The sequence below is a fragment of the Colobus angolensis genome, unplaced genomic scaffold (assembly GCF_000951035.1).
Source record: "Colobus angolensis palliatus isolate OR3802 unplaced genomic scaffold, Cang.pa_1.0 Scaffold255, whole genome shotgun sequence".
In the NCBI taxonomy this organism is placed as follows: domain Eukaryota; kingdom Metazoa; phylum Chordata; class Mammalia; order Primates; family Cercopithecidae; genus Colobus; species Colobus angolensis.
This window is the reverse complement of record NW_012115766.1, coordinates 3122512-3148082: the sequence shown is the minus strand read 5'-3', so window position 1 is coordinate 3148082 and position 25571 is coordinate 3122512. Positions and strand designations below refer to the sequence as shown.

General features: G+C 46.8%; 1 protein-coding gene across 1 annotated transcript in view; it reads left to right on the top strand.

Annotated features, from left to right (window-relative positions):
* The window catches only part of ALOX5AP (arachidonate 5-lipoxygenase-activating protein), a 45050-nt gene extending 23309 nt beyond the window's left edge, over nt 1–21741 (top strand). Inside the window, exons 3-6 of the mRNA XM_011946921.1 lie at nt 5529–5628; nt 9595–9665; nt 13383–13464; nt 21260–21741. Coding sequence (XP_011802311.1) covers nt 5529–5628; nt 9595–9665; nt 13383–13464; nt 21260–21422 — 416 coding nt within the window. The 3' untranslated portion in view covers nt 21423–21741. The remainder of the gene's footprint in view (nt 1–5528; nt 5629–9594; nt 9666–13382; nt 13465–21259) is intronic.
* Nucleotides 21742–25571: the final 3830 nt, after the last annotated feature.

The window sequence follows — 25571 nt, the reverse complement described above, 5'->3', positions numbered from 1 at the left end:
GGTAATCGCAAAGATCCAGATGTATGTCCAAGCCTCTTTTTGCAATTCTAATTCACCTCAATGTTGCAACCATAGACCTACCTTACAGAATTCAAAAAAAAATGCAAAAACCCTGCCTTTCTTCTTCCTCATACCCTAAAATACCATTGTGAACACTTCCTGTTAGTTAAAGAAAGATTTCCATGGTGTTACCAGGCACTGCACCCAGTCTGTGTCCTAAGACAGTGAGGCACAGTCCCACAGGCGCCCGTGACTGCCCTGGGCCCTGCACTCTCTCCGTACTTCGAGAGCCTGATTTTCTGTGATTGGGCAGAGCCGGCCCACCTGGTGCAATGTCCTCCTCTGCCTTTCAAACATTGTTTAGTCATCAAGATCTTCCAACTTGTAACCCTCTCCAGCTTGATCCAGCAGAATGCAGATATGGAAAAACAGAACGAGTTTAAAATACATTGTTTTAAGAAACCTGGACCAGAACCATCGAAACTTGGTTTCCCAGAGAATGCAGCAAATGGGCTCATTGGCCAGTACTATGGCACTGGCTTTTGAGAGAAGAAAGGCTTCATTGCAAGGCTGGCCAGCAAGGAGACAGGAGTTGGGCTCAAATCTGCCTCCCCAATTTGGGGCTTAGGGCAAGTTTTAATTACATAGATGCATTTCTTATGAGTAGCAGGCAGAGAGCCTCCAACTTCTCCGGCCAAGGTACCAGCAGCTTGGACATGATGCAAACCTGGGAAGCACATACTGTATTTGGAGAAAGTGATTGGGAAGAAATGTGAACTGAGGGGAGGGGCTCAGTGCCCCCGAGCTACACTTAGTGATGGCAGAGGAAGAATGTCCTCCTGCAGGAGGCTGTTCCGCATCTGCTCTGGTTGAGGGGGAGCTGGCAGGCATTAGCAGTGTCCTTTTTCCCCCAAGAGAGGCAGCCTCCTCCAAGTTTTGGCGACATTATGGCCCTGCAGTCATAAGGATTTGTGAACATAGTGCTAAGGAGGGAAAGGGAGCTGCTGTTACTATTTCTACCCCAACACATACACACACTCAACAAGAAACCTCACAAGCACCATATTGGAAGACTCTGCCATCCAACCTGGGGTTTGATAGGTTCTAGAAACAGAATCACAGATTCCTGAAGTTCCCCCAAAGCAGGAATCTTCCTTATAGTAACCCCGACAGCTGCTTCTTCCTGAACACGGCAGTGTTCAGAAAACTCACCACCTTCCAAGCTTGCCTTTCCAATTGTTGCATGGATTGAAAGCTTGCCTTGTGTGAAGAATGGTGCTTCCTGCGGTGCTTAGTATTATCTCATGTAATCTTTGCACCATTTAATCCTCGCACTCACCCACTCATGCAACTGCCTTTGCAGAGACTGGAGGGGTCACTGTAGGCTGACCTTTCCTTCACTGTACCTGTTTTGTTCCCTGCTTTAGTCCCCTGCACCCAGGACACTGCCTGGCACAAAGACAGGTCTTTCTAAGTATATGCAAGTGAATAAAGATATATTATTATTATTATTATTAAGTTTCACTCTGTCGCCCAGGTTGGAGTGCAATAGTGCAATCTCAGCTGACTGCAACCTCCGCCTCCCAGGCTCAAGTGATTCTCACGTCTCAGCCTCCTGAGTAGCTGGGACTACAGGCGTGCGCCACCACGCCTGGCTAATTTTTGTAATTTTGGTAGAGATAGGGTTTCGCCATGTTGGCCTGGTTGGCCTCGAACTCCTGACCTCAAGTGATCCTCCTGCCTCGGCCTCCCAAAGTGCTGGGATGACAGGTGTGAGCCCAGCCTAGAAATACATACTACGTGATTTATTCCTGTTTTATAGATAAGCAAAGTGAATCATGGAGAATTTGGACTGTTGGTTGAAAGTCCCAAGGTCAGGAGTCGTGAAGCTGGGATTAAAACCTAATCACCTGACTTTAGAGAGTAGACACTTGCTCCATGCATATTGCCTCCAATTCATTCATTCGAGCACTCACTGTTCAAGAAGTTCTTTCTTATGTTGAGCTGAAATCTGCAGCCCTGTGCCCTTTATCCAGCAGTCCTGGTGCTGCTCCCTGAAATCACTTAGACTGTGCCTGCCCTTCCTGTGTTTCCAGTGTCAGCTGTCACATCCCCCGCTTCAGTCTACCGTTTCTGGAGTCCCTTGCCATTGGCTCACCTCTCCTCTTCCTATGTTCTTTCTAAGAATACCTATGCAGATAGGTGTCTTCTGTACAGGGAAGCTGCTCCTGAGATATGGACTCCAACTCTGTTCGAATAATCTACGTATGAGTTACTTTTTCGAGAACCATGTGTCATTGCTGACTCATATTAACTCTGTGGTTAACTAAAATCTCAAGATCTCTTTATGTTTGTCGAGAAACTTACTTAACTTCTCTGGCCCTCAGTTTCCTTCACTGAGCAGCGGAGTGATTGATAACCTCCACCTGTGGTTGCTGAAGGTCTTGCACAAGATGATATAAAGTAGCTAGCCGGGCCCACGTACAGCAGATGCCTCCCAAGGGTTTGCAGCTGTCTGTCTGTGCCTTTGCCTCTCTCACACTGGTTTTGGCTTACTGTTAGCAGCTAGCTGCGATAAGTGTGTCTATGGTCTTTGCCTGCATTGTTTCTGCAGCATACTGCAGGATGACAAGAGGTTGGGGAGTGAGGGGGCGGTGAGGAGGAGACAAAGGCGGCCAACTCTTCCAAGTTTAGCGTAGAAGGAAGGAGAGGTAAACCCTAGTGGAATGTTGGACTGAGACAGGTTTGTTTTTGTTTTGTTTAAAGGGTAGGGAAGATCTGTGGGTGTTTCCAGGATAAAGAAAAGGAGAGAATAGCATATTAAAGATTCTGGAAGTGGGAGAAGGAGCAATGAAATACAGACTTGAAGTCAGTGGCATGGACAGGGTCAAGATCGCAGGTAGAGGTCACAGCCTTAAAGAAAAGGAAGGGGCTTGGTTCTCTGAGCAAGAGGGAAAGAAGAGAGGCAGAGGCAGAGAACTACAGCGTGTGGTGCTGCTGGTTGCAGAAATAACGTCTGACTTTTAATACAGTCATCCCTCCGTATCCCTGGAGGACTGGCTTCAGGACCTCCCTTGGATACCAAAATTCATGGATGCTCAAGTCCCTGATATAAAATGGCACAGTATTAGCATTTAACCTACACACATCCTCCATATACTTTAAGTAATCTCTAGATTACTTATAATAGCTAATACAATGTAAATGCTATATAAGCCGTTGTTATACTGTATTGTTAAAAAATAGTAACAAGAAAAATATCTATACATTTTCAGTACAGATAAAATGTTTTTTTGTTTTGTTTTGTTTTGTTTGTTTTAATATTTTTGGTCAGTGGTTGGTTGACTCCAGGAATGCAGAACCTGCAGATACAGAAGGCTGATTATACTAGCCCTGTTTATGTGTTCAGAGGCAGGGAACACCATCTTGGGTTCTGGAAAGAAAACAATTAGGATCTTCTATCATACTCTGGCAAAAACAGATCTTTGGAATGGACAGGTGTATTAAACCCTGTGGAACTGGCTGGGCCCGGTGGCTCACGCCTGTAATCCCAGCACTTTGGGAGGCCAAGGCAGGTGGATCACAAGGTCAGGAGTTTGAGACCAGCCTGGCCAATACGGTGAAACCCCGTCTCTACTACAATTAGAAAAATTAGCTGGGTGTGAATGACGGATGCCTGTAGTCCCAGCTACTGGGGAGGCTGAAGCAGAAGAATCGCTTGAACCCTGGAGGTGAAGGTTGCAGTGAGCTGAGATCACGCCGCTGCACTCCAGCCTGGGTGACAGAGTGAGACTCTGTCTCTTTAAAAAAAACAAAACCCTGTGGAACTGATGAAATCCTGCGGGGAGCTTCATGGTGACAGCAAGAGGAGAAACACATCCCCATGTGACCCGCTGAGTTTGAAGTCCCGGCTGCACTGCTCCCCAGCGGCGGGGTGACTCTGGAAGGTTGCAGGGTTCTTACCTACAGAGTGGGAACAGTACTACCCACTGCAAAGAGTGGGTGCAAAACTCAGTGACAGAATACATGGCAAGTGCCCATCACATTGCCTGGGATGAGGTGGGCCCTTCCTTTATGCAAGAGACCCTACAGATACACTTAAAGTGGACACATTCCTACAGAAGGATTGTTATTTGTATCAAAAAGAAAAACATGAAAGACTTTTATTCCTATACGTAATAAAGCACCCTTTTAATGTCTTTTTGAGGAGGATAATATGAAATTGATGAAAAGGAACCCTGTGGTTGGATCCCTGACAATCACATATATCCCCTTTTTCACTGTTGAAAAAGGAGTAAAGGAATAAAATAGAAGAGGAGAGAGGGGAGAGAGACCTTCACCCCCCCCATCATCCAATCTATAGTCAAACCCTCCAGACTGTGCCTCCTTGGCATCTCTGACACCCCCACCGCCACCACCCCAGTCGACTCCTATCTTATCCCCCGTTCCTGGATCTGATTCTGCTAAGTGCCTACCACACTAAAGACAGGGTGGCTTTCTGATGACTACATTCCTCTGCTTAAACCTGTCAGTAATTCCTTGTTGTTCTCAGACAGAACTAAATTCTAAATTTCTTCACATGGCTCTCAGTAAGGTCACAGTCACCCTGCTAGGCCCAGGTACAAATCTCAATGGTCATCTTCTTGAAGCCCTGGCTCAGTTATTACTTTGTCATTGGGGCTCACGCCCCCACCCTCTTGCATGCATCAAACGGCCCCTTACCATGCTCTTCTTTGGCCCATAGCTCAGCACACCGTATCATTTCAACTGATGTATTTTGCTTACTGTGGATGATCTGTTTCCTCCTCTGCTGTCCTCACCAGAGCATCAGTTTCTCAAACCAAGGCTCTTTGTTTTGTTCTTGGAGGCAAGCTAAATGTCTGGCACGTGGCAAGTGGTCATAGATACATGTCATTGAAAGAACAATTCATCACCTCCCTCTTTGGCCTTGTCTGTGGTTCTACCAAATCCCACTTTCTCCCCAGCACCCTCCATTCCCCCTCCTTGGCTGGACATTCTGAACCAAAACAGTTCTTTCCCCTGGACCTTTGCATATTCTGTTCTCCTAACGTAGAGTGGCCACTCTCCCTCCCTCTGCTTGGCTAATTTCCACTTGTTCTTCAGATTTTATCTTAGGTGTGATTCCCTCTAGGAATCCTTCTGTGACCCAACATGGAATTAAGTTGCCTCCTTTGACCCTGAAAGCACCGTGTACTCAATCCTATCTTGGCATGACTCGCTCTGCTGTGTGGAACACCTGCTTTCCTTGTTTGTCTATTCCTTTAGGCTGTAAGATCCTGGAAAGTGGGGGCTGTGCCTTGCTCACAACTGCGTTTCCAACACCAGACACAGCATTCAGTAGAGAGCAGCTGCTGAGTACATTTCTGCTAAATGACAGTTGATGGAGGACATTTAGGGCTGTTTGGAGGTCAAGTCAAGGAGGCGTTTAACATTGCAGTAAAACAAGGAAGTAACAGGCTCCAGAACATGCCCACAATGAATCAAATGCAAACCTTTTTTGTTGGCAGGATTCTTTGCCCATAAGGTGGAGCATGAAAGCAGGACCCAGAATGGGAGGAGCTTCCAGAGGACGGGAACACTTGCCTTTGAGCGCGTCTACACTGCCAAGTGAGTCTAAACCCTGATGTTGCTAACAGGTGGGGGCAAGGGCAGGGGGGGTCTCCTTCTAGGAGTGATGACACTCTTAATACCACATGTCTGTCTGAGCCAACTTTCTGAGCGCCAGGGAGCTAAGGAAGGTTGGATTTCACCAGAGAGGCTTTGTGGACACCCTTCATCATCTTAGTGAGTCTAGTGTCAAAAGAAAGGGAGTGGGGATATGGGGCGTGTTGGTGGAGTGAGGTGTGATCTCTGCAGCTTCAGAAAGATCAGAGTCATCTGATTAGGGAAGCTGACCTGTTTCCTGTGGGGTTAGACCAGGGGCGTTCCTGTGAACACCAGCCATGACTCACCAGTCGCCGTCAGAAGCCACAGGCAGGACACACTGGTGACAGCCTTCAACTCACCTGCCCCTTGCTGTCCTGCAGGTGGAAGTCTGGAGGTGACACCAGTGCATTTTCTAACACAGGGGCTCCTTGAGCAACTAGAATAAGAACAAAAAGAATGGGGACATTACACAGGTGCTTTCCCCCTCTCTCATTCTTTTCTTTGAATAAAAAGGCTGTTTGAAAACACCTGAGCAGCTCCTAAAGATGGGTGCAATCTATTCAGGATGCAAATCCGAACGAATGTTATTCAAATCCTCCCCTTTCCTTTATGCAGAGTGTATTTCAAGGCTCAGCCAGCGGTAGGTGTGTTGGGGACTATGGACTATGGACTACGGACTAGGGGCCTGTCACAGAGGAAGGCCTCATGCTAGGGAGCTAAGGGAGGAGCTGGCCTTCAGCTCCAGCCCACGAGCAACTTTGATGTCCCCAGAGATCCTTCCAAAGGGGGAGTCATGGTCACCCAAGAAAAATGCATTCAGAATGCCAAGAATGGTGCAAACGCAGGACAAAGATTCACACCGCAGGGCTGGAGTCCCTGGGCTCGCTCCTGGCACCATGGGAGGGAGGGTCCCCTTCAGCGGTACCATTGGTTTCCCGTGAATTAAACTGGCTTCAAGGGATCTCGACTGAACAAGCCTACATCACACTCACCGATATACTTTCTCTTCAGTCCTCCTCATCTAGGTATTTTTAATTGTTTCAGTGAGGTGTAGGCAAGCGGGAATTGGAGGGAGCGTCTCCTCAGCTCCCTCCCTCCGCTCCGAAATTGCTGGGCCGCTTTTGAACACATTAGTACGGTAGTCACAGTCTGATCGCCTGGCCCCTTGCCCTCTTTGGGCATTTTCCTTTCAGACAGTCCCTGAACACTCACAGTGCTGCTGCAGCGTGCCACCCAGATCTCCCTCTTTCTGCATGCTCCCACCTGCTCTGGGCTCCACTCCCTTCTCCCAAGCACTTCTGTCCAGGGCTATTCCAGCAGTCAAGGCTCAAGGAAATCCTTTGCTAAACTGATTATAGAGAGGTTTCTATTTTAACATCTAGGCCTTCCATGTATTAATTCTCAGAACTAACTTAAGATGTCGAAAGGTGTGATTTAAGACATATGAAAACCATTTGGAGGAGAGTACGGAAATTGTGTCGTTTGCTGTCAGCCTCTTTGCACCATCTGCAGAGAAAAATACTAGGGTCCCACCTCAGACACATCCACATGCAAGAGGTGCAGAGGAGGTGTCTCTGATGAGGCAAGGTCAAAACTTCTCCCCAGATGAAATCCAAAGACAGCATTCCTACTGTGCTCTATCAGTTTGGAAAGAGAAACTTCTGCCAGGTGACTGCATTCTCACTGGTCACATTGGGTTCCTATGGACTCCTCAGCTCAACCAGTTTGGAGAAGTTATGGCGCGATTTCACTGTATGTGGTTAGAAGTTAGGTTTCCATCATGCTGGCAATGAAGAAGAAATGGAGCAGGCCAGGCTGTGTAGTTTCTGCCATGTCCCCTCAGGAGTGAACAGCTCTGTTTCTAAGAAGCCATGGTACTCAGACCTGGCCTCACTGGTTGCCAGCCTCCAGATTGCAGAAGTGCCCTTTGGTTGGTGGTTGTGCTGTGTCATTTGGGAAGGTCGTTTGGAAGTTCCACAGTCGTTGTGGGGCTCCAGAGATGAAAAGTGTAAGAGGAGAGTGGAAGGTGCTTATTGCCGCTCAGGCATCCCCACTGTGTGGGTGCTTCAGCCCAGCCCTCAAAACCCACGGGTCTGTACACTCAACCTCCGTGAGAGGGAAGGTGAAGGATGAGGGAGGGAAGAGCCAGCCATGGAAAGGTAGGAACTAAGCAGGCATGGTGGAGAGTTTTCCGTAAAATAAAAATTGTCTAGATACTGCTGAGGTTCTGTTACAAAGACCACTTCCTCCCTGGGCTTGCAGAGGGAGGAAGCCCCCTTCATGTATCTGTGTGCCTGTCTGGGTTGTAAAAAGGGCCAAAGATCAATGCAGCAGGCAGCTACATGCTGGCAAAAGCCAGAGGCAGCTGGTCTGTTTGCCTGTGTCAGGAAACCACTGGGAATAGGGTTGTGTGTTATTCTAGGAGAAAGTCGTCCCAGGAGCAGCTTCTCCAGGGGCATCCAAGAACGCTGAAAAGGGTTGCAAGATGACCCATGAGGCTGCAGGAAGAAATGAAGCTTTACTCATTTTTAACATATACACGGACAGTAGTATGTGTATATAGTTTATACGCAAATATACTTGTTATAAGGTTGCATGCTCAAAACTTTTGGTTGATGGTGTGTGGGATCATAAATGTTTAGTGACCATGGCTATCAAGGAAAAATAGCATGAAGGACAAATGATACTGGTGGATTAAAAAGACAGATGCATGCATTTTTAGCATAAAACACAACTGCTGACTGATAGAGATAGCTCAAGATTCTGGGGCAGCTGCTGAACAGATAGATACCCCAGGCAGTGCGGCTCATCAGCTCAGACTTGGCCTTAATTAATGGGTTGTGCCTTTACCCATCTCCCACGAGGGCAGAGCTGAGTCAGGGTTTGAGAGCTAAAAGGAATTGGACCTGGACTCTGTTCACGTGTATATTTTAATTCTAATTAATTAATTTTTTTCAAAGACAGAATCACACTCCATTTGCCCAGGCTGGACTGCAGTGGCATCATCTCGGCTCACTGCAACCTCAGCCTCCTATGTTCAAGTGATTCTCGTGCTTCAGCCTCCTGAGTAGCTGGGATTACAGACACATGCCCCCATGCCCGGCTAATTTTTTTATTTTTAGTAGACACAGGGTTTCGCCATGTTGTCTAGGCTTGTCTTGAACTCCTGACCTTGTGATCCGCCTGCCTTGGCCTCCCAAAGTGCTGGGATTATAAGGCATATTGTTTTAAGCCACTCAGTTTGTGGCCACTTGTTACAGCAGCAAGAGGAAACTCACACAATCATCATGTGAACTCACAGGAATATGGTGAGTGAAAAAGAGAGGATGGGTGTAAAACATCCATGGTAGAGTGAGAACTCTCCAGGGAGTGAGGACTGTGCCCAGCACACAGTGATCGCCCTCTCAGTAAGCTAACTTTCTGAGCACCAGCTTTTTTGAATTGACCTTGGTGTCTTTAACGCTTGAAGATCTCCTTTCTTTGCTCAGCCTGACTTGCCGACCTGGGGTGATTTGTGGATCTGATAAAAAAGTTTCCTTAGTTGGGCTCTTCTCCCCCACCACCCCCACGCCAGTGTGGCCACATCCTCTGTCTGCATTGCCCACTCTTCAATTCCAAGAAGCACAGGTGCACTGCCAGGAACAGGAACCCTGCCAAAGGAATACATCAAGAAACCAAGTCTCCCTTACACATCACCGTAGGAACAGAGTTAATGGATTATGAACGTGTGTTTGGTTTATACCACTGTTTGTTTCCCAGGTGGCAGCTGGCTGCCCCATCTTATTGGGTAGATGTAAGTGGAATTATGAATGGGATTTATGTTTCATACATGATGATGATTATTAACTTCAATTTCAGGTAATTTTCAGACCATATTGCAGTAACTTGGTATCTGATTGTTTTTCTCCTTGTTTATTTATTCTGCAGCCAGAACTGTGTAGATGCGTACCCCACTTTCCTCGCTGTGCTCTGGTCTGCAGGGCTACTTTGCAGCCAAGGTAACTCAGACTTCCCTTTGTTCATTCTCCTTCTATAAAGTGCATCTCAAGGAGGTTCAAAGGGCAGGCTTTTTGTTGAAAGGACTTTGCCTGACCTCTGGCTCCCATCTGTGAAGCCCTGGAGAGGTGAGAGCCCTCGGGAGGCTGTGTTTCAGGCATGCTCTGCGCCCGTGCAGAGCGCGTGTGATAATGCATTGCTAATGCTTGCTCCCTGGTGGCTGGTTGAGAGCTGCTGTGCTGACAAGGGTGGTTTAAGGCTAAATGTGACTCAGAATCCTTAAGCAGTGTTAGTTCAGATACAAGGGCATTATAAATGAGAGTGCCTGAGGGATCTATTCTGGGGCCACTGTGACTGGGCTCTTCTGCTAAGCTTCCAGTGTGGTGGCCCTCCTTCAGGCATGTTTCCACTGAGCCACGGGCTGGATGCCACATCCCTGGCTGTCCCACGGTTAGCAGCAGCCCACAGGCTTGACTTGAGCAAGTTGGAAATACAGATCAACTTCCAGAGTTGATTTAACATTGAGTGGAAATCAGTCATACTTTTGGTCCCCTTTCGGGGCCATGCCTGGCACTGTGCCTGGTGGCCGATGGGCATGAACTGGCCAGCTTCTGTGGCCCTGGAGGGCACAGGCAGAAAGGCCACAGAGTCCCATGATGAACTATGTGAGACTTATTTTTGTCTCCCTGCTCTATAAAGTAGATAGAGTGGATCTTATGTCCCTTGTTACCTTTCAGGATACTTTGATTCAGAGAGATGAAGTAACTTGCTTACAGCTACTCAGCTGGTGAATAACACAGGCAGAATGAGTGCCTGGGTCTTTTGGCTTAAAATTCTGGATTTTTCACAAAAATCCTCTTACTTTATTCATTTACGTAATGAATATATATTGAAGAGCTACTCTGTGCCAAGCCCTGTGCCTAGATATAGTGATAAATAAAAGAGGTGGTGGTGAAGCACAGGCCAGCTGGCAAGATGGACCACGGAAGTCAGTGAATGAAGACAATGACAAGGGTGGGAAGCGCCATGCGGGAAAAGAACTAAGTTCAGTGACAGAGAGCAGAGGTGAGGCAGCAGCAGAAACCACTTAAGGGACACCACGTGGCACTCCTTCTGTGCTGAGAAGGCTGTCAGTAAGCTCACCATTTATTTCCTATTTTCTATCCTGAGTTAAATAGGAGACATGTCTCGCATTACTCGAAAAATCAAGTCAAACTGTGCTCTTACTAGGAGTTACAGTTCTTTTTATGTCTTAGATGATGTTTGATCTAGATGAATGCAGACTTGCTGTAACCAGATAAATACAATGGGAGTTTGAAGGTGTTTCGTAGCCCTGGAAATACGTATTTCCTGTCAAAACAAGCTTTGTCATTGCCAGCAGACAAAATCATCAGTAAACCTTGGTTGATAATCATGATTTCTTATGAATAAATAGATTGTAGAATTTTTTTGAGCAGAAAGGAAACCCAAAGATAATTCTAGTGCAAATCCCTCACTTCATAGAGCAGAAGCTCAAGTCCCAGAGGAACAAATGGCTTGCACGAACATCAGAATTTTAGAGCCTGGATTTATACTCTTCTGATGCCAACAGCCCACTTCCCTACAGGAGACACTCACCTTGCTTGCACAGGGGTTTGAGTGGTCATTTTCCACCCATAATCTCTGTTAGCTCATGTTCAATTGGGTTCCCATTGAAATAAAAATGGACTAGTAAGTTGAAGCAGAATCATTCAGATGGTACAACATAGGAAAAACTTTGCCCAAGGCAAATCGTGACTGTGACAGTTTTGCGATTTTTAGAGAACAGCACGGGCCGGGCACAGTGGCTCACACCTGTAATCCCAGCACTTTGGGAGGCCGAGGCAGGCGCGTCACTTGAGGTCGGGAATTCAAGACCAGCCTGACCAACATGGAGAAACCCTGTCTCTACTAAAAATACAAAATTAGCTGGGCGTGGTGGTGCATGCCTGTAATCCCAGTTACTCAGGAGGCTGAGGCAGGAGAATCACTTAAACCTGGGAGGCGGAGGTTGCAGCGAGCCAAGATAGCACCATTGCACTCTATCCTGGGCAACAAGAATGAAACTCCGTCTCTAAATAAATAAACAAATAAGAAAGAAAGCCGAAACTCACAGTTTCTCTTTTGCTTTGATTTTCTTATCTGCCAGATAACAGTAGTATTTTGGAAGGCAGGAGGAATTGTGGAAAGAAATGGGTTTTGGGGACTGGCTGATTGGAGGCAAATCCAAGGACGCTCATTGCTGGTGTGTGACTCCAGGCTGTTACTCAGCTTTTCCAAGCCTCAGTTTCCTTTTTGTAAAACAGGCCCATGGTCTAGCTAGCAGCATTCCTACGGTGAGTGAAATAATATGTACAAAACTCCCGACACAGTGCTTGGCATATACCAGATTGAGCCGTGTAAAACTGCCAATATCTGACTATTTATAACCTACAAAAACAGCATTTCATATGATTCCGCCTAACAACTGAAGCGCGACAAATGTTATTATTGATAATGCGGGTGGCGGTGATAAAGTTTTGTAAACAAAAAGACCTGGTTTCAAATTCCACCCCTTCACTGGCCTTATTTTCATTCATTTCACAAATATTATTTTGAAAACCCGTATGTGCCAGGCACTATGCCAGGTTCAGAGATGATCTAGAAAAAAGACAGATGTCCTCATGGCTCTTGTGGCCTAAGCCTAAATTTCCTCATCTGTCAGACGGTGACAGTAACACACTCCTTACCAGCGAGCTCGGAGGACTGGAGACTCAAGTTCCTCAAACGCCAGGAGCACTGCGGCAGGTGAAAAGTATTCCCTCAATGGCAGCAGTTTTTAGACGGCTTTTATATCTGTGGCTCCAGATAACATTAGTTCCAGCTGAGTTAACTCCCAGCGCTAAGCCTTTAGGACTTCATAGGGTTATTGGGGGTGTTGCTCCAGGTAGTTTCCCAAAAGGCTAGAATGCAAAGGGAATCTCCTTCCCTAGAGACCTTTTCTAAACGGTAACTGTTGGTTCAGGAAAGGTTAAACATTGTGCTGCTGGGAGGCTCAGGGGTGAAGGGTGTACTTTTAAGAGAACCAGTTTCAGAGCTGGGTTCAGGGTTTAAGCCCTACCCTCTGCCCCCTTTTACCAGCTGACAGCCTTATGCAAGCCTGGTGGACCACCTGAACCCACGTTTCCGCATCTGGAAGTAGAAACGTGGGTACTAGTTATGTTGAAAGGACTCCCGTTAGATGATGGCTATGCAAATACCTTGTAAAGCAGGGGTGTCCAATCTTTTGGGCTCTCTGAGCCACACTGGAAGAAGAGTTGTCTTGGGCCACACATAAAATACACTAACCCTATTGATAGCTGATGAACTAAAGGAAAAAAAGTCGCCAAAAAAAGAAAAATCTCATAATGTTTCTAAGGAAGTTTATGAATTTGTGTTGGGCTAAATTCAAAGCCATCCTGGGCCATGTGTGACCCGCAGGCTGCGGGTTGGACAAGTTTGTTGTAAACAATGCCATGATGCCGGCATAAGGTCATTATTATCAGTATTAGGAAGGTTCTCGGGTTTCCTCTAGCCCTTGGGCTTTTTTTTCTGAAGTGCGCATGTCCTCTGCTAGATTTTGCGACCAATGTTGATTGCCTAATGATTGTGCTCAAATTGGGCTAACGGCACGTTTTTGGTGGCTACGAAACTGACACAGGTGTTTTCATTTCTCCACTTAGTTCCTGCTGCCTTTGCTGGACTGATGTACTTGTTTGTGAGGCAAAAGTACTTTGTCGGTTACCTAGGAGAGAGAATGCAGAGGTAGGTAACGGGGACTACTAAAGAACTGTGGAGTGATTCCTGATTTTCGAGCAGGAAGAGTGATAATTTAAAACAATATTTTACTAGATTCATGGCTCTGTAGCATCCCCTTGGGTGGGAGGGGGAAGGCTGACTAGGGCCTCTAATCCTTCTCTCCCTGAGCTTCGAAGACTGAAAATACAGCTGGGGGTACTTGCCCAGTTTTCTCATTAAGCAATTCCTCTGCATGGTGTTGACTTTCAAAGGGTGCTTCAGTGCTGTTCGCTGCACGTGCCTTGCAGTCCCACACCCTGCACTCCCGCCTTACAGAATCTGGCGCTGGAATGACTTTTTATGTCTGGGTTCCCAGGCCTCCTGGGAGTGAAACGTTTGACTGTTCGTCTACGAACACTTGCACCTTGTGATAAGTTGTCCTGAGGAACAGATCTTCCAGGGGCCAGCAGAAAGAATGTTGGGAAAATAAGATGCAGACATGATGGCCGGGTGCGGCGGCTCACGCCTATAATCCCAGCACTTTAGGAGGCTGAGGTGGGTGGATCACCTGAGGTCGCAAGTTCGAGACCAGCCTGGTCAACATGGTGAAACCTCGTCTCTACTAAAAAATATACAAAGAATTAGCCAGGCATAGTGGTGGGCGCCTGTAATCCCAGCTACTTGGTAGACTGAGGCAGGAGAATTGCTTGAACCCAGGAGGCGGAGGTTGCAGTGAGCCAAGATTGCACCACTGCACTCCAGCCTGAGCAACAAAAGCAAAACCCCATCCAAAAAAAAAAAGGTGCAGATATGAGACTGTGAAGCTGACTAGCATCACCATTGCATTGTTTATAGATGTTGCCAGACAGAAAGCCCCAAAGCAGCACAGTACCCTCCTGACACCTGGATTAGGAAATCTAGATTTTAGTAAAATAAATGCTGATACTTACAGAAGAAACATTGGAGTTAGAGTATGCCATCAGTTCCTTAGAGATTGCAATTCCTAATGCACTAGTAGGGGTCCAGGTGCCAGGAATGCGTTCTGCAAGGCTGCTGCCCCAGGTGCCAACCCCAGCCTTCCACACCATTTTCCTTCCTTTTCTATGTTCACAGCCGCTCTGTCTTTTACAATAGCACCCCTTTCTAGTGGCTAATGGGCTCTATGATTAGATAGCATCCTTCAGTAGTGATAAAGGCAGTGACATCCTGGGGAGGTCAGCGGGTGAAAGCGCTATATCTGGAAAACTTGAGAGCCTGTGAAGCTCAAGGACTTGACAGGGTTAGACCACGAGCCGGGCTGCAGCTGGAAAAAGAATGACTGTTCTTTCAGCAGATCCTTCCTTGTGCCATCTCTTTCTTCATTCCTCTCTAGTAGCATTCTTATTTATCCTCTAAAACCACAATTCCATTATCTCTCCTATTCTTATCAACACTGCCCTAAATGATATTCTTTATTCTCTTTTGCCCTGGAAAACCTCTATAGTGCCTTTTCCCATGTGATTATCTTGTTAAGAGTGGGGGTGGAATGTCTAGCAATGAAATAAGAGGGTCTTCTCTTTTGCCTGGCTCCCTGTGCAGCCCTATCTTACCCCTCGCAAAGTCCCAGGGATGTGGCTCAGTCACTGCTCCTCTCTTCATCTGTCACCACTTGCTTAAGATCCTACAGCTGCTTTAATTCCGAGATAAGCTGCAGAGCATGACAAAATGTGTCCACCTACCCACATGTCCTTTTAACTTTAAAGGTTTTACTAACTGATTCCTATTAGGGAATGAACAGAGGTGGCAAAAATAAACAATAGAAGATTAGTTTACAAGAAATCTTTAAAATAGTAGATTTCTTCAGACCTCATTGAAATATAAACGGCCTGACTTCTTATGTCCCTCCCTGGTCTCCCGCTTTAGATAATAAGAATATCCCGCCAGCCCTGTAACACACTGTGTGCATGGGTTGAGACCAAAACTGGCCTCCGAGTCCTTCTTAACACAGATACTGCTTAACACAACCGCTCTGAGTAGCTGTCATCAGTAGAAGTAATAGATACTAGAAGAAATGTCTAAGCCTAATCTAGACCAAAATATGGCCTGATATAGCTGCAAGCCAGAGGGGCTTTATGGTTAAATGCAAGGAGATTTTCAATCCTGCCTTCTAGAAGCTACTTGTTGAGAGCTTCTTCAGTTAGGCCCACCTCCTCCCCAGGTCCCCCTTCTGTTCCTGGGTTATGTCACACTTGGAATCTGCAGACACCTAATGCCCTTGGGACCTGCTTTAGTTCTTGACCTCACCAACCAAGGAGGAATTGCTTGATGAGATTCTTCCCCTGGAATTTCTCTCTTGGACCCCAGATGGTCCTTTGCCCCTTTCCAGAAGTTGCTTCAGCTCTGTCCACTTCGGAAGTTCAGTGTCATCCTTGGTCCAGTGGGCAGGGAAGACATTGCACAATGTATGCCCCAGTCTGAGCTTCTTCCTTCAGGCTTCAGCTGCCCTGCGAGGATTTGTAGTTTCCTTTCTAATGCCTTCGAGAAGTTTCTGGCTCTTTTTTCAGCCCTTCATCTTACTCTCTGACCCCTTCCTCTATCCTGTTTAGTTCACCTGTAGCAGTTACTACCCAGCAGTTAACTGAACTCAGTTCGTTTTGTTTCTTTTGTTTTCTTTTTTCTCTTCTCTTTTCCCCTTCCCTTCCCTCCCCTCCCTCTCCCTTCACTTCACCTCACCTCACCTCATCTCACCTCACCTCACCTCACCTCATCTCGCCTCACTTTACATAGAGTCTTGCTCTGTCGCCCAAACTGGAGTGCAGTGGCCTGATCTTGGCTCACTGCAACCTCCACCTCTTCCCAGGTTCAAGTGATTCTTGTACCTCAACCTCTTGAGTAGCTGAGACTACAAGTGTGCACCACCACACCCAGCTAATTTTTTGTATTTTTAGTAGAGATAGGGTTTTGCCATGTTGGCCAGGCTGGTCTCGAACTGCTGAACTCAAGCAATCTGCCAGCCTCGGCCTCCCAAAGTGTTGGGATTATAGGCATGAGCCACCCATGATGCCCAGCCTGAATCTTGGTTTCTTCCTCATTCATTTAAGCTATCACCTGGGCCCAAACTCAATGGCACCTGGCACCAACTGGCAACTGACTCTTGGCCTTTTATCACCTACCTTCCCCAGCGGGCACTAGGTTGCTCCCTCTTCCTATCCCTCAGAGTCCTGCCCTCAGTCGGGGCTCCCACTGATCCTCTTGGCAATTTGAAGTTCTCAGCTCAATGGTGGGTGGGCAATGACTACCAACTCTTGAGGCCAGTGAACTCAGGTTACCCTACTCCTCCTTCTCCTTAGTTGCTCACTCACTCCTCATTCACTCAACATTCATTCAATAGATATTTGCTCCCTGCTTTGTACCAGGTACCAGGTCAGTTGCTGAAGGAATAACAGTGAACATAACAGAGCCTTTGTCCCCAAGGAGACCCAAGGTGTCTCCTAGAGCCAGGGGCACATTGCAAGACCAAAAATATTCAACTCACCAAAATAATCACAGACCTAGTTCTCAAAACGCAAGAAGACTGATTCCTCGCTGTCATTTCTCCTCCTCAGCATCAATGTTCTAGAGTCTGTGGGCCCCTCCAAGTGTGGAGTATGGTGATACTTCACCAGAGTTTGAGGAGAAACATTCTTCTTTTGGAAGGCCGGGGAGCGTAGATGGATATCAAGGCTGCTGTTTCTAAAAGCAAAACCCACCAAACAACAGTATTAGAATCATCTGTGGTGTTTATGAAAGATACAGATTCCTGGGCCCCATCCCAGACTTATGAATCAGAATCTCTGCCAGAGGAAGCCTGAACATTTGCATTCTCAGATGATTCTGCATTCTCAGAGAATACATTCTTTAGGTGATTCTTATACACACTGGAGTTTGGGAATTGCTGAAGGCTGTTCACTTCTCTTTTCTGAGAAATGATTCATTCACTTCAGAAATATTTGCGGAGGTCCTGATTTATTGGATATTTGTGGGTGGGCAGAGGAGAAATATCTTGTCCTCACAGAGCTTACAATTTTTATTTTCTTTAGAGGTCACCAGGCTTAAAGTGAGACTTCTGTAAGTTCTGAAAAGAACAGAATTGTAAAACAAGAAGGGACTGTAATGTTTTCTGTTCCTACCTCGTATTTTGTACACATTAAGAACCTGGGGTGGGAAGTGGGAGAGGGGTGGTGACTGGTGGGGGGGGGCCACAGAGAGCTGAGGTGGGGTGGTCTCGAACTCCTGAACTCAAGCAATCTGCCAGCCTCGGCCTCCCAAAGTGCTGGGATTATAGGCATGAGCCACCCACGACGCCTGGGTGGAACTCAGGGCTCTGGTGCATGGGCGCCCTCATCTCCCACATTACGGCACCTCATCCTAGGAGTGGTTAGCACCTTTGAGATGGGAATTGTTTAGCAGGATGCTTTTATGTTTTCTTGTGAGTTTATGCTGCCTGTGGAGGGCACAGCTGTTTCAAAACTAATAGCCAAATCCTAGTCTCCAAAGTCTGAAGGCATCCTTAGGAAGTCACTGCAGTGCAAAGCACTGGACTCTGGCCTCACACAGGCAGGTCTGAACACCTACGTTGCCTCTTGCTGGCTGTGGGACCTGAGGCAAATCGTGCAAGCTCTCTGCTCTGTTTGCCTAGATGGAAAATAGGTTCACGATACGCCCCCATAGGATGGCTGTGAGAATGAAGGAAGTCCCAACAGATGCTTAATAATTTAATTCTGACCTTCCTCACTCATTTAGAATTATGTACCAACTTTTAGAAACAATGAAAGATTAGTGAGTCTTCTGTGGTTGGTATAAGAAAAAAAAAAGAAACATGAAAGAGATATCTTGCTTGTTCAAGGGCTAATGACCCTGGTGTGCCCTGTCTCGGCCCCCAAACTCTTCCTTCCCTGCTCACAGCATTTCAGATTCTCCACAGCTTGGCCTGAGCCTGGGGCAGGTTTGGCATCTGCCCACCATGCTCACTTGCCACAGCTGTGGCCCCATCTCCAAACCTGAGATACTTAAAGGTACAGTTAATGAAGTGCCCGACCTGGGGTCACATTCCCTGAGCCCTGCAGAAGAGGGAGCAGGAAGCTGAGCTTTTATCTTCCACACCCTGTGCATGGCCTGGGAAGAGTTAAAGCACCCTAGTCCTAATGCTGCGGGAACCACATGCCCTGAGACCTTGGAAGAATCCTACCGGAATTGAAGAACACCACCATTTCATCAGGAGGCGCGGCCATTTCATTTTTCACTTCGGTTTTATCTTGAGCGCAAAACAGCTTCGCAAATCACTTTTTCTTGTTTCTGTAACGAGCATATGGTGGCCTCATTCGTGTGATAAATCTGAGCCACCATGATATTTGACTTTTCACAATTTAATTTATCTGAACCCTCTATTCTCTGGCTAAAAAATGTCTTACTTGGACTTCTTTATTTTATTTTCACTTCCCTTACCAGCACTAGCAGGGGGCTCTGTACTCATCTGCTGGGGCCGCCATAACAAAGTACTGCAGCCCGGGGGGCTCAAGCCACAGAATTTATACTCTCACAGTCCTAGAGGTTAGAAGTCCAAGATCAAAGTGTGGGCAGGGTGGGTTTCTCCTGCGGCTTCTCTCCTTGGCTTGAAGAGGGCCACCTTCTCCCTGTGTCTTCACGTTGTCTTCCCACTGAGCATGTCTGTGTCCAAATCTCCTCTTTTAAGACCCCAGTCATACTGGAGGAGGGTCCACCCGTATGAGTTCATTTTACCTTAATCATTCTTTAAACACCCTGTCTCCAAATACAGTCCCATTCTGAGGAACTGAGGGTAAGGATTCAACATATGAATTTTGGAAGGGACCTAATTCAGCCCACAACACCCTCTTTCGGGATGTTTATTTTCCCCCGTAAGGAGCTAGTAAAGATGTCTTATCTCATGAACATAACTGAACAGGAAAACAGGGAGAGAATGAAGCTGGCTAAGGAACAGGGCTGGTGTCAGCTAACAGTGCTTTTCCCATGTGAGTGGGTCCCACAGGGAGCTTGTTAAAATGCAGATGCTGATTCATTAGGTTCCAGAGAGACCTGAGATTTCCCATTTCTGACAAGCTTCCAGTGGGGGCTGATGCTGCTGGTCCATGGACCATACTTTGAGTAGCAAGGAGCTTGATACGTAATGGCTGAGTGAGTTTCAGACTCCTGCTGCAGAAAAATTATGAGTTGGCTGGGCAGGGTGACTCACGCCTATAATCCCAGCACTTTGGAAGGCCGAGGTAGGCAGATCACCTGAGGTCAAGAGTTCGAGATCAGCCTGGCCAACATGGTGAAACCCCGTCTCTACCAAAAATATAAAAATTAGCTGGGCATGGTGGCAGGCGCTGTAATCCCAGCTACTCAGGAGGCTGAGGCAGGAGAATCGCTTGAACCCAGGAGGCAGAGGTTGCAGTAAGCTGAGATCGTGCCACTGCACTCCAGCCTGGGCAATAAAGCTTGACCCAGTCTCAAAAAAATAAATAAATAAATAAAAATAAATTATGAGTTATATTATGAGCATGTGGGGTGCCTTTCAAATTGATAAGATTTCTAATATTAAACCTGTGGATGCCAAATGCTGCTCTCTCTGATTATGGCAGGAAACGGCACTTGGCAGCATGAAGTTAGCTGCTGGGCTGAGCTGGCTCATCTCGTTGTGCGGTCCTGATTGCCTAAGGGCGCCTTCCCAGGATCTTTACTAACAACCTCCTGAGTCATTTGGACTTTCCCAACCTGTTAGCACCACTCAATGGGCCAGACATGGCGGCAGTCAGAGGAGGGCTCTGCAGAGGGAGGGCAGATGCAGGGTGGCCTCTACGTGCCATTAGGAGGTCACATCTCACTGGTGGATGCAGTTTAGGATTTAGTGCCTTGGAGAGAAGGATAGAGTATATTAAAACATGTCTTCGCTGGGCGTGGTGGCTTACGCCTATAATCCCAGCACCTTGGGAGGCCGAGGTGGGTGGATCGCCTGAGCTCAGAAGTTCAAGACCAGCCTGGCCAACATGACGAAACCCCATCTCTACTAAAATACAAAAAGTTAGCTGGGTGTAGTGGCACATGCCTGTAGATACAGCTACTTGGGAGGCTGAGGCATGAGAATCACTTAAGCCCAGAAGGCGGAGCTTGCGGTGAACTGAGATTGCACCACTGCACTCCAGCTTGGGCTACAGAGTGAGACTCTATCTCAAAAACAAACAAACAAACAACAGCAATAACAACAAAAACCAAGTCTCTCTCTCCACTCAAAAATGCAAGGGCCTGTCTCCCATTGCTGGGTGCCCAGCTCTCATGAATGTAAACGTAAATTACTCCAGGCAGCCTCAGGAGAATAAAATGAGCCCTCAGATGCCGAAGCACCTTTCAGATTCCACCGGTTTTATCGGCTCATTTAAACTTCACTTCTAACACAGTCCTGCATTACACACGTGTCTGTCCTTAGGGGTAGCTGCAGAGAGGGTCTTAATGGTCCTAATGCTCAGTGAGGATGCCCAGTGATCAACAGAACCTGCCACCTTCAGGCCATCAAGGAGCTCTGGAGTTAAGGAAATCCATGAGAGCCCTCGCGGTAATGGGTTTTGAGGTCTAGGCTCTCTTCGCTTGGGTTGGAAATAAGTTCAATGGCTAGTAATAGCTGAGACACTTCCATCCTTCGTATGAAGTAAATGGGAAAATGGAGCATTGTTGAGTCCAGGGAGCTATAATTTAAACCCCATGTATCTAAAAGGGGTAACATTTTTGTGTGTGTGAAATTGGTGTCATTTGCACTGCATCTACAGTTTTCTTTTTCCTTCTCTTCCAGCACCCCTGGCTACATATTTGGGAAACGCATCATACTCTTCCTGTTCCTCATGTCCGTCGCTGGCATATTCAACTATTACCTCATCTTCTTTTTCGGAAGTGACTTCGAAAACTACATAAAGACGATTACCACCACCATCTCCCCTCTACTTCTCATTCCCTAACTCTCTGCTGAATACAGGGTTGGTGTTCTCATCTAATCAATACTACAAGTCATCATAATTCAACTCTTGAAAGGATTCTGCTCCTCTTTAGATGGCTGTAAATCTATTGGCCATCTGGGCTTCACGGCTTGAGTTAACCTTGCTTTTCCGGGAACAAAATGATTTCATGTCAGCTCCGCCCCTTGAAAATGTCCATGGCCCCAAATTTGCTACTCCCATGCATTTCATTTGTTTCCTCACTTATCCTGTTCTCTGAAGATGTTTTGTGACCAGGTTTATGTTTTCTTAAAATAAAATGCAGAGACGTGTTTTAAGCTGATAGTTGAGGGGTTTTGTTAATGGCTTTCGGGGGATGTATCTCTATACCAACAAACAACTAGTTTGTTTTCCTCAAACTAAATGATAATATTAAAAATGCACATCCTGGCCCGGCGCGGTGGCTCACGCCTGTAATCCCAGCATTTTGGGAGGCCGAGGCGGGTGGATCACTTGAGGTCAGGAATTCAAGACCAGCCTGGCCAATATGGTGAAACCCTGTCTGTATTAAAAATACAAAAATTAGCCAGGTATGGTGGCGGGTGCCTGTAATCCCAGTTACTTGGGAGGCTGAGGCAGGAGAATTGCTTGAACCCAGGAGGTAGAGGTTGCAGTGAGCCAAGATCACGCCACTGCACTCCAGCTTCGGCAACAGAGTGAGACTCCATCTCAAATTAAAAAAAAATACACATCTGACTTCTGGAAAAATTCCTTGAAGATCTTTTATGACATCCATCCCTCTTCACACAGCCGTGTCAATTAGGTTGGTATCTTCATATGCTAGCATCGTGCCCAGCACTTCCATGTTATACAGTTTAAAATGTTCTGTAATTCCCTGTGGGAACCTAACATAGTACCAGGCCCATCATAAGTGCCCCCAAATATTGGCAAGCCAATGAATAAATGAAGGAATGAGCTTATGAATTGCTGGCTGGCTGTATTTAATGAAGTGTGTGTGTTGAGCCATTTCCCACAGTGTGGACAGATTTGTCCCACAACATGGGCCTCTTCCCAAAGGCCCTACCACCTAACGCCATCCCAATGGGGATTCGATTTCAACATGGGAATTTTGGGAGAGTGCAAACACTCAGACCACAGCACCATCTCAGTAAATGTCCCACTGGTCACTCAGTTCACAGTGACAGTGATCCAGCTGCTGTCTTGCCAGGTACCACTTGGCAGAAACAGCACAACTTGGAAGATGGCAGGGTGTAGTCAAGATTCCAGGACCCCCAACAGAGAAGCCAGCTCTTACAGGGGGGCCATTCATCAGGATTGAACTCTCAGTCGAGGTGGACAGTAATAGGTGGGTCTCTGTTATTCCCCAGGTGAGTATCACGATGGTCACAGTCCTAGGAAGGATGTGAAGCCTCCCTCAGCTCTCCCCAGGTTGCCTGGTTGGGCAACAGAGATGATGGAACATGGAGTCTGGCGTGGTCTGAGGCCTGAATCCATGTGCCTCATGTGTGATGCTCAGGCAAGAGGATCTCTCAATTCAAGGGGGAGGGTTGAATGAGCCTTGCTTTCCAGGCCTGTCTGATGGTCCAGGCTGAAGCCCCTCATGGCTTGCACTGCCAAACCTCAGCCAGCAGGAGCTCCTTGGCATTGACTGCTTCAGGATAGTTGCTTCTTCTCTGAGCTCTCTCTAGAGAGCAGTGCTCCACCATCCAAGCTGGGCTTTTCTTTTCTTCTTGGTGATAGGGAAGGCATGGCACGTTGCAGGATGGAAGTGGCCCCCAGGCCTCCTCATGCCTGGACTTGCTTTGGAGGGTGGTCAGGTGATCAATAATCCTGATTTGCCTGGCATTGAGGAGTTTCCTGGGATGTGGGCCTTTCGGTTTTTTAAAAATTATTTTTATTGATACACATATTTGTAGGTATTTGTGAGGTGCATGTGCTATTTTGTTACATGTGTGGATTGTGTAATGATGAAGTCAGAGTGTTTAGGGTTTTCATCACCTTGATTATCATTTCTATGTGTTGGGAACATTTCAAGTTCTCAGTTCCAGCTAGTTTGAAATAGACAGTCCATTGTTGTTAGCTATAGTCACCCGACCCTGCTGTCAGACATTGGAACTTACTCCTTTCGAACTGTGTATTTGTACCCATTCACCAAACTCTCTTTGGGCTTTCGGTTTTACAACTGGGATGATCCTGGGAAAACTAAGGTAAATCAGACACCCCATGTGTGAGCTAGGTTATAATAGGCCCAGTGGATCCTGGGGACATCTTAGCTTCCCGAGGTCATGCTGTCCAAGCTGACCGTGGGGATTCCAGAGGGTAGGGGGAGGAAATGATGCAATGGCCGGTCAGAGGCACTACTGGGTGGGGCCTGGGGCCAGAGTGCATGTCTAAGGGATTAAGGGGAGGGGAGAGCAGCTTCGTAATTATGAAGAGGAGTCTCAGGTGCACAGCTTCTGATGCGGGACCCCTCCTCTAATTGAAGGCAGCGTTGTGTAACGTTCAAATTCCCTGTCTTCAGAGTCCCTGCTGTATCCCACCCTCAGTTCTGTGACTTCTCCCTAAGCCTCACTTTTGCATGTGTTACATTGGGATAATAATATTGCCAAACTCAAGGGGTTGTTGTGAGGAATAATGAGGTAAAGCAATTGAAAATATTTAGCACAATATAAGTGCTCAGTAAAAGCCATTATTATTATTTTATCATACTAGTTTTCAATTCCTGCATAGCACATTCTTGCAAATGTAGGGACTCAAAACAATATAAATTTATTACCTGACAGTTTTTCTGGGTCAGAGGTCTCACCAGGCTATAATCAGACGGCAACCAAAGCTGGGATCTCAGCTGAAGCTCAGGATTCTCTTCCAAGCTCACTGGTTGTTGGCAGAATTCAACTCTTTGCAGTTGGAGGACTAAAGCCTACAGTCTTCAGTTTCTGGAAGCCTTTTCTCTGGCACAGGTTTCTCTACAACGTGGTCATTTATGTCTTTAAGGCCAACAGGAGAGCATGATTAGCATACGTTTTTTTAAGTGGCCTTTAGACCCTTTTGTAAAGGCTTATCTGATTAGGCCAGGCCCAAGTGAGCTTAAAGTCAACTGATTAGAGACCTTAATTACATCTGCAAAGTCCCTTCATGTTTACCGTATAACATAATTTAGTGAAAGGAGTGAAATTGCAACCAGGTTCTGCCTGCACTCCAGGGGAGGGGATTCTGCAGGAGTGTGGGTCACGGGGAGTTTATTTTGGGATTCTGCCTACCTCACTGAGTCAAAAGGAGTCAAAAGGAGCTGAATGGATGTGATGCTGAGGTTCTCAGGCAGCAGCAGTGTGTGTATGTGAATGAATTCATACTTGTGACCACCTGGAAAGAAAGGAGGCTGTGGTTTCCTCCACCTCCTCCTGACAGGCAGAGAAATTTCTTTTTTTTTTTTTTTTTTGAGACAGGGTCTGGCTCTGTCACCCAGGCTGGAGTGCAGTGGCTTGATCTCCGCTCACTGGCTCACTGCAGCCTCCGCCTCCCAGGTTCAAGCAATTCTTGTGCCTCAACCCCAGGTAGCTGGGATTACAGACACACACTGCCATGCCCGGCTAACTTTTGTATTTTTAGTAGAGACGAGGTTTCACCATATTGGCCAGGCTGGTCTTGAATTCCTGACTGCAAGTGATCTGCCCACCTCAGCCTCCCAAAGTGCTGGGATTACAGACGTGAGCCACTGTTAACCATTTTTCTATCTCCTGTGGGAAAGAGCACAGTGAAAGAACAGATGAAGCTGAGACATGTAAGTGAACTCCTCCCTCCCCTCCATTTAGAGTAAAATAGGATTATTCATACTGAGACTCTCCCTGGTTGCAAAAAGATAATCTGTGCAACTGAGTTTTCACAATTATCCCCTACCCTGTGCTTTCCTCATCTGTTTTCCTCGTAGTCAGCTCAGGCTGCTAAAAACAAAACACCGTAACTGGGTGGCTTTTGAACAAGAATTTTACTTCTCACAGTTCTAGAGGCTGGAAATCCAAGATCAAGTTTCTGGCAGATTCAGTGTCTGATGAGGGCCTGCTTTCCAGTTTATAGACAGTGCCTTATTGCTGCCACCTTACATGGTGGAAGGAGAGGACGAGGAGCTCCCTGGGCTTCATATATATATTATAT